The following is a 12,797-nucleotide window of genomic DNA, read 5'->3' on the forward strand; positions in this document are numbered from 1 at the left end:
ACAATGAAATAAATCAGCTCATGAGAACATTTCTTTTTTAGACAATGACCACTCTTGGACTCTTGGCATTGATTCTCATTTGATCTGTCAATCACCCCTCATCCAACATGAGACATGCCATCAGTCAATGAAGATATGCCATCCTAGCAATGAGGAGAAGAGACCTCCTAGACCCACCAAGACAGAGCTAGTCCTGGTGACGAGGGTCTACCAGAGGCCCTTGGCAAAAACATCCTAAATAGAGTCACTCTGTGCTTGCCCTTTCAAAATTCACGAGTCAGGAGGTTAAAAGAAAATAGATCATAAGTATGCCTATTTAATACTCATCCCTATCTTGTAAGTGGACAGGAACTTACATTCTTGATCATGATACCTGCTATTTCTATTTACGGTGTTTTTCCATCCATACTCTGTAGTTCAAATGTCTGTAATCCAGGCATTTTTGCCCATTTACAGGAATGATGCAGGACTCCCACCAGGCCCTTAACCACTCCAATCCCCCTAGCTTCTAAATTTTTATTCTTAACTAGTCTATTGTGCTGTCCTATGTGCGGTTGCCAGACCTTAATCAGTCAGATGTATTCAGGGACATGATCCACCAGCTCCAGGATCATCTGGCTTACAAGAGAGACAAGTACCCATGACATCCAACATCTTTCCTTTCCACTGTGAATTAATGGCTGCCCTTTTATCTGTCTTTGTGTGCCTTCTGATAATGTTTTGTCTTATTGTTCAGTTGCTACCTTATAAGATGTCTTTCAGATTTCAGCCAAGGATATATACATGCATTCACCACCTCGGAATGGTTACTGTTACTTTCTCCTGGACCAGATGAAATCCTGCCTTCTACCCCTAACGTCCACTCTGCTTGACAAAAGGAAGTAGCTATAGATAGTCAACACCCCTTTGTAACTATCAAAATGTTGGAATGTTAAGTCTGCTCAGGGAGAATGGACCCTTCTCTTTTCTCTTCTCCAGGGGATACCATAAGAAGATGCCCAAATGTTTGTTCTCCCCGAAGAACAGCACATGGATCTGCTGAGAAGCCCCTGGCCCAACACCTTAAACCCACGTAAATGGGAACATAGGGAGGCCCCCCATGTCACTAGGTCACTTGCAGCAAACCCTCCTTCCCTCCCTAAGTTGGCTTCCTGCACAACCACATATCTTGCAAGCTGCCAGAGGGGCTCTCCCAAATGAACTCTTTCTACCTGAACCACGAGGCAGTCTCCTCTCAGAAACCTGTACACTTTGGTGCTGAGAAATGATAACCTTCTTATTCTTTATTCTTTTGGAAATGACTTTATTGATTCATTGATACAGTAAATTGTGGACAGTCAGGGACTGCCCCAGGCCTGGGGGGGATTTCCTCACAATCATTTAGCCAAACAAGATCATGGTCAAGTTCCTTCCAGGCTGAATTCACTCCAGATTCCTGAGGATGTGTACCCATGTAGACCAAAAGTGCTCAGCATCTCCGGGAGTAACATAGCTACGATTGAAAAGAAAAGCTCAGAAACAGGTCTCTCTCTTCCACCCACACTGACTTATTGGGGTCTATGCCCCCCTGGAGAGTGCTTTTACACCAAAGCCTTCATTTCTTTTTTATTTTTATTTTGCCAGTCTTGGGAGTTGGTCTGAGGACAAGGGCACTATCCATGAGCTCCTTTTGCTCAAGGCTAGTACTCTGCAACTTGAAAAACAGCATCACTTCTTGCTTTTTCTGAGTGGGACTGAGGAAATGAACTCAAGGCTTCATGCATACTAGGCAAGCACTCTACCACTGAGACCCAATTCCAGACTCCAACTTTCATTTCTGAGTGCTCAGAAGAGAGCCCAGGAGGGACGCACCTGACTACAGAGGCAGAGCAGAAAGGCCAGGAAGACGCTCCATGGTGACCACCCAGTTGCCTTCAGGCCCCAGGGTATAGAATTGGCATGTTTTGTGACGATGAGAGAAATTGGTACAGATCTGGACCTTCTGAGTAGTCCCCATGTCTCTCAATGCCTGTGCCAACTTAGCCTGAACCTGGGCAAATCTCTGAGAGTCAAAGTTCCCAACCCTACAGCCTTGAGGGGGGTAGCTCTCCAGAGTGGCAGGGTAGAGCCCTCATCTCAAATGAGGCAGCCTGGCCGTGTGGCTCAGAAGGCTCTGCACAGCAGACATGGAGATGTGGTTTCCATAGAAACTGAAGACTCGGAGCTGGGAGCACTGGATCAGGGCAGGCAGCATGCCCAAGAGCTGGGGATCCGTGATGGCACAGTCCTCCAGGGCCAGGGTCTCCAGGGTGCCGGCCGCCTGCTCCAGTAGGGCTCTCAGGGGCTCAGGACTGAAGTTGTCCAGGGGCAAACTCCTCAGACGCAGGTGCTTGAGCTGCCTGGAGCAGGGACACTGGGACAGGAACCACAAGTCAGCCTCCTTCAGTGGACACGAACTCAGAGACAAGGTCTTCAAAAGGGTGAAGTTCCTGAGGATGGTGGGCAGCTGTCCATAAAGGAAGAAGACTTTGTGCACATACAGCTCCTGCAGATGCTGCAGCTGTCCCAGATGTACAGCGTATTTGCAGGAATATGAGAAATTCTTGTGTCTGGAAGTGTTGAAGTTGGCACTCATCCTGGAGAATTTGAGGATGCGAAGGTTCTTCATCTGGCTCAGGTAAGGAGCAAATTTTTTCATGGTTTCTCGATGCCAGAATTTATTTACCTTTAGCTCCTGGATGGAGTCCAGCTGCACTGCAAGGAGAGCCTTCTGGATTATGTAGATGGAATTGGAATCAATCTGCAGCTTCCTCGAGCACAGTTGGACTCTTTCTTGCTTCTCCCTGGCCCACTGGAGCAGGTAGGCTTGGAGAGCATTCTGGGAGCCATCTTTGATGGTCAGGTTCTTGTGTATAATCAAGGGCTGCTCTTCAGTTATCAACAAACTACTGCTCTCTGTTGGCCTGTTAGTCAGGACATCTGGATAAGAGATTCGGGCCATTGAAGGGTAGCCCTGTATCCAGATGTTGGGGTGCTCATTCCGCAGGTCGAGGACTTGCAGTTTCCACCGACTGGGGTGCTCCTTCTTGGCAAGTAGCAGATCAAGCCCATCCAGGACAGTGTTGAAGGTTTCCAGGTCTGGAGACTCTGCCAGGTCCCCCAGGGGGAGGCAGAAGAAGGGCCAGGCCTGCACCAGGGCCTTCAGCATCTCTGTTTGGGCCCTGGCATAGACCTCCTCGAACAGCGAAGGGAACAGCAACACCGGTAGATCCTCCAGGGCAGCGATGGCCAGAGCCTGGTTGCTCAGCAGACTCTGCATGGCCAGATGCTGGAGCGAGGCTGGGGTCCTGCGGCTCATCTTCATGGATGGGATGTGCACCAGATTTGAGCCAGCAGTGCAGGCTCTCTGCTGGACACTGATTGCAGGCCCCAGGATTCTGTTGCTCTCCTCTCGTCTCTGGGCATCTTTATAACTAAAAGCCACACTCGCCCTTACATATCTACCAATCAGAGAGCAGCCTCTGATGGGATTTCTGAGACAGGCCCTTCGCACCCAGTCTGCTGGATTAATTGAAGCATTGGTTCTAAGCAGACTGATAGGATTATAGGTGTGACCGGGTTGGTGAGGCTTCCATTTAAAATTTATAACACAGTCAAACAAGCATTTCCCACACTTACATGTTAATCCGTTGAAAAACATTCACAGATATTTCACTATCCTGAGGCTGTAATGATTCCAAGAATATTAGCCAGCCCAATGTTATAGCATCCACCAACATATCTCTAAGAAATTTTCTTTTCCTTTCCTTCCTTCTTCCCTTCCCCCCTCCCTCCCTGCTTTCCTTTCTACTTTCCTTCCTTCCTTTCTCCCTCCCTCCCTTCTTTCTTTCCTGGCTGCCTTTTCCTTTTTTAAATCTTGTGCTGGACTGGGACTTAAAGCCAGGACCTAGGGGCTGCTTATGTGTTACTTTAAGTCAAGGACAGTGCTCTACCACTTGAGCCATAACAGAAATCCTGAATCCAAAAACGTCTCACTGGGCTGGGAAGGTGGCTTATTGGTAGAACATTTGCCTTGTGTGCATGAGGCCCTGGGTTGGATTCCTCAGCACCACATAAGCAAAAAGAAAAAAGCCAGAAGTGGTGCTGTGGCTCAAGCGGTAGAGCGCTAGCCTTGAGCTGAAGAGCTTAGTACAGCGCCCAGGCCCAGAGTTCAGGCCCCACAACCGGACCCCCCAAAAAAACAACCAAAAATGTCTCACCTGTTACTGGCCCAGTGTGTGTGTGAACTGTGACCCTCAGATCTCAGACTTCTTGAGTAGTCAGGATTCTAGGAATCCTAGAATTTTTGTGAGAAGTTTCTTGGTGATAATATTCTCACATGCATTCCTGCCTGGCTGGTTTCTAACTGACATCCTCAGATCTCAGTCTCCGGAATCAAATTAAAAGCAAGAGACATGTGTCTAGGTGAGCACAAAGTGAATTCTTCATATAGAAGTGCGAAGGAACTGTCATCTGCATGCTTCAGACACATGTGACCAAATCTCAACCAGCACAGCTTTAAGTACGGAAAATTCTCATCCCCAAATATTGGAGAAAGAGAAAGAATTCTCTTGGCTTTAGTGGGATGTCATTTGGAAAGGAATGCAGGATGGGGTGACACTGTACAAGAAGAAACGTAGTCATTACTTGAATCATGAAACTGTAGTCCTGTACCTCAACTTAAGAAAATAATTTAATAATTTTAAAGAAAGAGTCTCTGATTTTCCTGCTAGACTAGCTTCTAACTGCCATCCTCTGATCTTAGCCTTTGGCTAGTAGAATTACAGGTAGCATCTACCAGATGCCAGTGTGAATCTTTCTTTCATTTTTTTTTAAATTTTTGGTGTTTCTGGGTGGACAGGAATTGAATATTTCCAGTAGAAGAGCAAATGAAGTGTGGCCTGCATTCTCGAGGCAAATTTGATCATATCTCAATCACTATGGTGTAAACTACTAAGAATACTTACTCCAAAAGGTGTGAGATGTGGAAAGGGTTATCTTGCCCTCAATGGAGGCCATATGGTATTTGATGTTGAAATTTACCCTGTAACTTTCCCACAGAACATGATCTATATCTGTTTGTCCTTGTTCATAGGCTTGTTTGTTTGTGCCAGCTTTGTCACCAGGGCTGTCCCTGAACTTTTGTGCTCCATGTCAGCAGTACACTACTAGAGCCACAGCTCAACTTCCAGGTTATTTGGAGGTTTACCACAGATGATAGTCTCAAGAACTCTCCTCCCCAGCCTGATTTTTCAATGTGATCCTCAGTTCTCAGAATTGCTGAGTAGCAAAGATTCTAGCCACAAGCAATACTCTCTTTGGTGACAAGAAATAACATCTTTCTACTCATGGTTTTCCATTCTTTTTATTTTTCATTGTCTGATACAGTAAACTATACATATTAATTATACACATTGTCCCACAATGGAGAGCTTTGCTTACTTAAAACCATTAAAAAAACAAAATCATCTGGGCGCCGGTGGCTCATGCCTGTAATCCTCGCTACTCAGGAGGCTGAGATCTAAGGATCATGGGTCAAACCAGCCCGGGCAAGAAAAGTCCGAGACTCTTATCTCCAATAAACTACTAGAAAACCAGAAGTGGCACTGTGGCTCAAGCAGTAGAGCACTCGCCTTGAGCTGAAGAGCTGAGGGATAGCACTCAAGCCCAGAGTTCAGGCCCCACGACTGACCAAAAAAGAAAAAAACAAAAAAGAAAAACAAGATTGTGTTCTAGTTGTTTCCAGGATGCATTCACTGCAGATTCCTGATGCTGGGTGCAGAGAACATATGTACCCCCTGGGCACTCAGAAACTCCTGGAGTTCCAGAGCTACAATTGAACTGATAAGCTAAGAACAAGACCCCCTGTTTTTTCCACCTGTGCTGATCTATGGAGTTTGTGCCCCCTAGAGAATGCACTTCTGTCCAGGCTTTCATTTCTGATGACAAGAAGAGATTCCAGGAGAGAAGCACCCTACTACACTGGCAGAGTAGAAAGGCCAGCAAGACCTCCTCTGTGACCACACAGGAAACATCTGGGCCCAAGCTGTAGAAGTGGCATTTGTTTTGTTAATAACAGAAATTGATACAGATCTGGACCTTCTGGGATATCTCCATGCCACTCAATGCCTGGACTAAACCAGCCCAAACCTGGGCAAATCTCTCAGGGTTGATGTTCCCTAGCCACCAAGCCCCTCAAAGGTAGCTCTTCAGAGGGGCAGAATAGAGCCCTCATCTCAAATGGCCCAGCCTCGCCGTGTGGCTCAGGGAGTTATTCTTGACCTTGTTACCTGCTATTTGTATTTACAGTGGGTCTCCTGTCTGTACACTATAGTCCTGACATCTGTAATCCAAGCTTCTAGCTAGACCAGTTACAGGAATGATCAAGGCCTCCCACCGGATCTTTGCCTGCTCCAGTCTAGCCCTAGTTTCTGAGTGGTTATTCTTAACTAGTACATCATGCTCTCGCTACAAGTTGCCAAACATTAGCCCCAGGCTCTGAGGTCACTTCCACATTGGTTGCAGCAACACTCCTCCCACTCTCTCATATATAATTAATCTCCCCAGAATATGTTGGCTCTCTACACACCAATATATCCTGCAGGCCAGAAGATGGCCTCTCCCAAGTGAACTCCCTTCTGCCTGAACCATGTGGCTATCTAGCCTCAGAAACCTTTACACTTTGGTGCGGAGAAATAATATCCTTCTACCTATTCTTCAGAAACCTTTACACTTTGGTGCGGAGAAATACTATCCTTCTACCTATTCTTTTCTTTCTTTTGAAAGTAAGTTTATGGATTGATTGACAGAATAAATTGTGCTGGTCATTATGTAACTTCTTTTAGAGTTTATTTTGGTTTTTGATTTGTGCCAGTACTGGGATTTGAACTCAGTAAGCAAGTTCTCTGAGCCCCATTTCCCTGATGATCTTTAGGTATTTAGATTGTGTGTGTGTGTGTGTGTGTGTGTGTGTGTGTGTGTGTGTGTGTGTGTGTGTGTGTGTGTGTGTGTGTGTGCCATATGTTTGTATGTGTGGGGCCTGGGTATTGTCCTTTAGCTTTTTTCCCCCAAAGCTAGTGATTAAACACATGAGCAACAACTCTAGTGTCAAGGTTTTGGTGGTTTAATGGAGATAAAGTCTCACAGACTTCTCTGTCTTAATCATGCAACTATAATCCCTCCATTCATCAACTCCACCATAAAATTTCAAAAATTTACCAGAAAGAGACTCAAAGAAATATTGACCTCCTGCTCACCCAGGGACACACACATACTCACTGAAAGGTTCACACTGGGATTCTGTGACTCCTGCTTTTAACTCTACTAGTTAACAGGCTGAGATCAGAGGATGGCAGTTCACAGCAGGAAGCCAGAAAATTCTATGAGTCTCTTTTCTGTAAATTTTTGAAATTTTATTGTGAAGTTGATGAGCAAATGAAGTATGGCTTGTATTCTAAGGGTGTCTTTGATCAAATCTGAACTGGCTTTAGTACTGAGATTTGTCATTCCAAATATACTGTTGAAGCAGAAAGAGTTCTCTTGCTTTCATGGGATGTATTTGGCATTAAGTTTTGAATTTTTTCCAAACTTTTCTCCCAAACTTGATCTATGTATGTTTGATGTAGATCATGTAGTTTCTATTGTTTGTTTTATTGTGTTATATTGTTCTAGCTGTGGTGCTTGAACTTGTGGCCTGGGAGCTGTCCATGAGCTTTCCTGCTCCAAGCCAGGACTCCACTTCTTGAGCCACAGCTCCACTTCTGGCTTTTCTGGAGGTTCATCAGAGATGAGAGACTTAAGGACTTTCCTGCCCAAACTAGCACTGAACTGTTATCCTCAGATCTGAGACTTGCTGAGTAGCTAAGATTGGAGAAAAGAATAATACTCTCATTCTATGGTGCTGAGAAATGATGTCTTTGCACTTTCTCTTTTCCTCTCTTTCATTTTAAAATAAATATGACTGGCTCATTTCTACAGTAAATTGTTGACAGTCAGGGACTGCCCTGGAATTTTGGGGTTTAGAAAAACAAGATCCTGTTCCAGTTCTTTCCAGGCTGAACTCACACTAGATTACTTTGGTGTATGCACAGGACACATGTACCCCGCAAAACCGACACTGCCTGACTTCTCTTTAAAATGTATGACAAACTGAATACAAAAGTTCTCCCACCCATGTACCCTAAATCCTCAAGTCATTTCCAAGGATGACCCAATGCCCTGAGCCTACAAAGGACCCAACAATAGCAGCCAGTCCAACTTAGATACCTGGAAATCTATTTTTACTGTTCTTTCCTTCTCTCTCTCCTTCCCTCCCTTACCCTCATTCCCTCTTTTCCTCCTTCCCCTCTTCCTTTCTTCCTTTCTCTCTCCTCCCCAGCTGCATTCTTCCCATTCATTTTTTTCTTCCTTTCTTTTTTTATTTTGTGCTAATCTGCCATGTGAACTCAGGGCCTTTGGCTGTACCTGAACTGTTTTATGTCAAGGCCAGTGCTCTACCACTTAAGCCACAACACTAATTATTGAATCTAAAAACCCTCACCAATTTAGAGCCCACCTGGGTTTGAACTGTGACCTTCAGATCACACTTCTTGAGTGCCTAGGATTCTAGGAATCCTAGAAATTTTGTGGGGAGTCTCTTGGAGATAATACTCTCAAATATTTTGCTTCCTGGCTGGCTTTTACCTGAGATCCTCAGATATCAAACTCATGAATAGAATTAGAGGCCAGAGATGCTGGACCCTGGTGTGAGCACATTTTCTTGGTTTTTGTTTTGGATTTGTTGCCTGGTGTGCCTGGGTGGGCACAAAGTGAGTATTCCTTATAGAAGTTCAAAGGGACCATGGTTTGCATTTTTAAGGCCCATTTGATCAAATCTCAACCACTACAGCATTAATTACAAAAAATTCTCATTGCCAAATATGTTGGAGAAGTAGAAAGTTCTCTTGGATTTAATAGGATGTCATTTGGTATTGGATGTTTAATTTTCTCTCATACATTTTCTCCAGAAATTGATCTATGTGTGATTGACTTTTGTTTAGGTTGATGTGTTTGTTTTTGCCAGTTCTGGCACATTTATGCTCTCCCTGAGATTTTGTGCTCAATGCCAGCACTCTACTACTTGAGCCACAGCTCCATCTCTAGGTTATTTGAAGGTCACTAGAGTTGAGAGTCTCATGGACTTTCCTGCCCAGGCTGGCTCTGAACTGTGATCCACAGATCTCAGACTTGCTGAGTAACTAGGAATCTAGCCACAAACAATACTCTCATTCTATGGTGCCGCAAAATGATCTCTTTCTACTCATGCTTTTCTGATCTTTTTATTTTTGATTGATTGATACAGTAAATTATGGATAGTAAGAGATTGTCACATGATACGAGTTTGCTTACAACCATTAAGAAAAACAAGACTGTGTTCCACTTTTTCCAGGCTGAATTGACTCCAGATTCCTGATGGTATGTGCACAGGACACATATTACCCCCCTCACCGGAAACACTCCAAAACTCCTAAGGCTCTGGAGCTATGATTGAACTGCAAAGCTGAGGCCAGATGACCAGTCTTTCCCACCAATACTGAACTTCAGATTTTGTGTCCTCTGCAGACTGCCTTTCTGTCCCTGTTTTCATTTCTGAGGCTGAGAAAGATTCCAGGGAAGAGAGGCACTTGACTTACATAGGCAGAGCAGGAAAGCCAGGAAGACCCTCCTTTGTGACCGCCCAGGAACCATCGAGGGTCAGACTATAGATTTGGCACCTGTTCTGGCAATGACAGAAATTGGTGCAGATCTGGACCTTCTGATTTGTTCCCACATCTCTCAATGTCTGCACCAAGGCATCCCCAACCTCAGCAAATCTCTCAGGGTCGAAGTTCCTTTCAAACCAAACTTCAGGGCTGTAGCTCTCCAGAGGGGCAGGATAGAGCCCCCTTCTCAAATGGCCCATCTTGGCAGTGTGGCTCAGGAGGTTCTGCAGGGTGGCCAGGGAGATGTGGTTTCCATAGAAACTGAAGAAGCGGAGCTGGGAGCACTGGCTCAGGGTGGGCAGGATGGCCGAGAGCTGGGCATCAGTGATGTAACACTCCTCCAAGGCCAGGGTCTCCAGGGTGCTGGCCACTTGCCCCAGGAGGGCTCTCAGGAGCTCAGCATTTCGTATTAGCAAAGTTCTCAAACGCAGGTGCTGGAGCTGCCTGGTACAAGGACACTGGAACAGAAACCTCAGGTCGGCCTCCTGCAGCACACAGGCGCTCAGAGACAAGGCCTTCAAAGGCCTCAGGCTCCTGAGGACGGCGGGCACATTTACATTTAAGATGAACACGTCGTGAATGTGAAGCTCCTGAAGATGCTGCAACTGGCCCAGCTGCTCCCCAATCTCCCAGGAATACTGGGATTGAGTGAAGAAGTCACCACACATGCTGGAGCACGTGAGGCTGTGAAGGTTCTTCATCTGGCCCACGTAAGGAGTAAACATTCTCAAGGACCTTTGAAGCCAGAATTCACTCACCACCAGTTCCTGGGTGGAGTCCAGCCTCACCATACGCAGAGCCTTCTGGATTTCAGAGATGGAGCTAGTAAGAATCTGCAGCTGCCTTGAACACAAATGGACTTGTTCTTTCCTCTCGCTGGCCCACTGGAGCAGGTGGGCTTGGAGATCATTCTCGATGTAACCTCTGATGGTCAGGTCCATGGCTATGGTCAAGGGCTGCTCTTCAGTCATCCCTGAGCAGTGGCTCTCTCTTGGCTTGTCAGTCAGGACATCCGGACAAGTTAGTCGGGCCATTGAAGGGTAGCCCTGTATCCAGATATTGGGGTGCTCATTCCGCAGGTCGAGGACTTGCAGTTTCCACCAACTGGGGCGCTCCTTCTTGGCCAGTAGCAGATCGAGCCCATCCAAGACAGCCTTGAAGGTCTCCAGGTCTGGAGACTCGGCCAGGTCCCCCAGGGGGAGGCAGGGGAAGGGCCAGGCCTGCACCAGGGCCTTCAGCACCTCTGTGTGGGCTCCACAATACACCTCCATGAAGAGCGAAGGGAACAGCAGCAGAGGCAGATCTTCCAGGGCAGAGATGGCCAGGGCCTGGTTGCTCAGCAGACTCTGCATGGCCAGATGCTGGAGGGAGGGTGGGGCTCCAATGCTCATCTTGATGGACCAGATGTGGGCCAGGTGTGCAGGGCTCTCTGAGTCCCAGCAGGGCCAGGCACTGACTGCAGGATTCAGAACTCTACTTCTGTTCTCCATCCCTAGGCATCTTTAAAGCCCAACCCCAGCCTCACCATGCATTCCTGCCAATCAGAGAGCAGCTTCTGATGGGATTTCTGCGTCACACCCAGCACACCTTGGTTGGGTGTTTCACTTGATATTAATTCAAACGTTGATTTTAACAAAAAAATGATAGGATTAAAGTCCCATCCCACACAGCCCAGCTTCTCTTTGAAATGTAAATCACACTTTACCAAAATGACCTCCACTGCTATTCCTTAATCCCTCCAGACATTTCCACAGATGTTCCACTGCAAAGCATGCAAGGAGAGAAGTTACCCGAAGTTATAACCTCCACAAGACATCAGGAAATTGTTCTCTGGATTTCTTTCCCTCCCTCCCTCTCTCTCTCCCTTTCTCCTCTCCTCTCCTCTCCTCTCCTTTCTTTTCGTCCCTCCCTCCCTCCTTCCATCTCTCCCTCCTTCCCTCCTTCCCTTCCTTCCTTTTTCTTCCTTCTTTTCTTTCTTTCTTTCTTTCTTTCCTTCTTTCTTTCTTTCTTTCTTTCTTTCTTTCTTTCTTTCTTTCTTCCTTCCTTCCTTCCTTCCTTCCTTCCTCCTCTCCCTTCCTTCCCTTCTTCCCTCCCTCCATCCTTCCTTCCTTTCTTCATTCCTTCCTTCCTCCTTCCCTCCTTCCTTTCTTACTTCTGTGTTTCTTCTTGTGTCCATCCTAGAACTTTAACTCTGAGCCTGGGTGCTGTCCCTTACCTCCATATTGTCAGGTAGTGCTGATCTACTTGAGCCACAACATTACTACTCACTTTTCTGGGGAGTTTATTATAAATAAGAGGCTTGATACTGGCAGAGAAAAAGCTGTTTACTAGAGGACCATATAAATACAGTATGAAAAGACAATCGTGGCCCCAAAGAAGATAGATAAATGGCAGAAATTACCAAACACTTCTCAGTCCTGTCAATATTCACAGACTTAACTCCTAATTAAATGACATAGATTGACTAACCGGATCCTAAAGCAAGATCCACCTATCTTCTGTCACCAAAAAGCACACATTGCCCAAGGAAGCAAACATTCTGAATGTGAAAGGCTGGAATAAAATCTATCAAGCAAAGAGCCCCATAAACAGGCCAGAACAGCAAAACCACTAGCGGATAGAAAAATAGACTTCAAATTAAAATTATGAGAGGACACTAAGAAGGACGTGACATATTAATAAATGGATCTCTCCTACAGGAGGACATAACAATTCTTTTTCTTTTTTTGGGTCTGGTTGTGGGGCCTAAACCCTGGGCCTGGGCGCTGTCCCTCAGCTCTTCAGCTCAAGGCTAGTGCTCTATCACTTGAGCCACAGCGCCACTTCGGACTTTTCTCTTTTTGCTTATGTGGTGCTGAGGACTCGAGCCCAGGGCCTCATACATGCAAGGCAAGCACTCTACCACTGAGCCACCTTCCCAGCCCAGGACATAACAATTCTAAACATCTATACGCCAAATGCTGGAGCATCTAATCTCATCAAACTGATACTTTTTACCCTAAAACACATGTGGTTACAAGTGAACAGATTGTTGGTGAG

The 12,797-nt window shown here is 46.0% G+C and overlaps 2 protein-coding genes across 2 annotated transcripts; both read right to left on the reverse strand.

Annotated features, from left to right (window-relative positions):
• Positions 1–2,110: 2,110 nt before the first annotated feature.
• LOC138820093 (PRAME family member 12-like) lies at positions 2,111–3,343 on the reverse strand. The gene has a single exon (XM_070011740.1). It carries the CDS (start codon positions 3,341–3,343, stop codon positions 2,111–2,113), a length of 1,233 nt encoding a protein of 410 aa, XP_069867841.1.
• Positions 3,344–9,685: 6,342 nt separating this feature from the next.
• LOC138820094 (PRAME family member 8-like) lies at positions 9,686–11,149 on the reverse strand. The gene has a single exon (XM_070011741.1). The coding sequence runs from the start codon at positions 11,147–11,149 to the stop codon at positions 9,686–9,688; it is 1,464 nt and encodes a 487-aa protein (XP_069867842.1).
• Between the last annotated feature and the right edge of the window lie 1,648 nt (positions 11,150–12,797).

This window comes from Dipodomys merriami, unplaced genomic scaffold, assembly GCF_024711535.1.
Source record: "Dipodomys merriami isolate MVZ:Mamm:240054 unplaced genomic scaffold, mDipMer1.0.p SCAF_84, whole genome shotgun sequence".
Lineage (NCBI taxonomy): Eukaryota > Metazoa > Chordata > Mammalia > Rodentia > Heteromyidae > Dipodomys > Dipodomys merriami.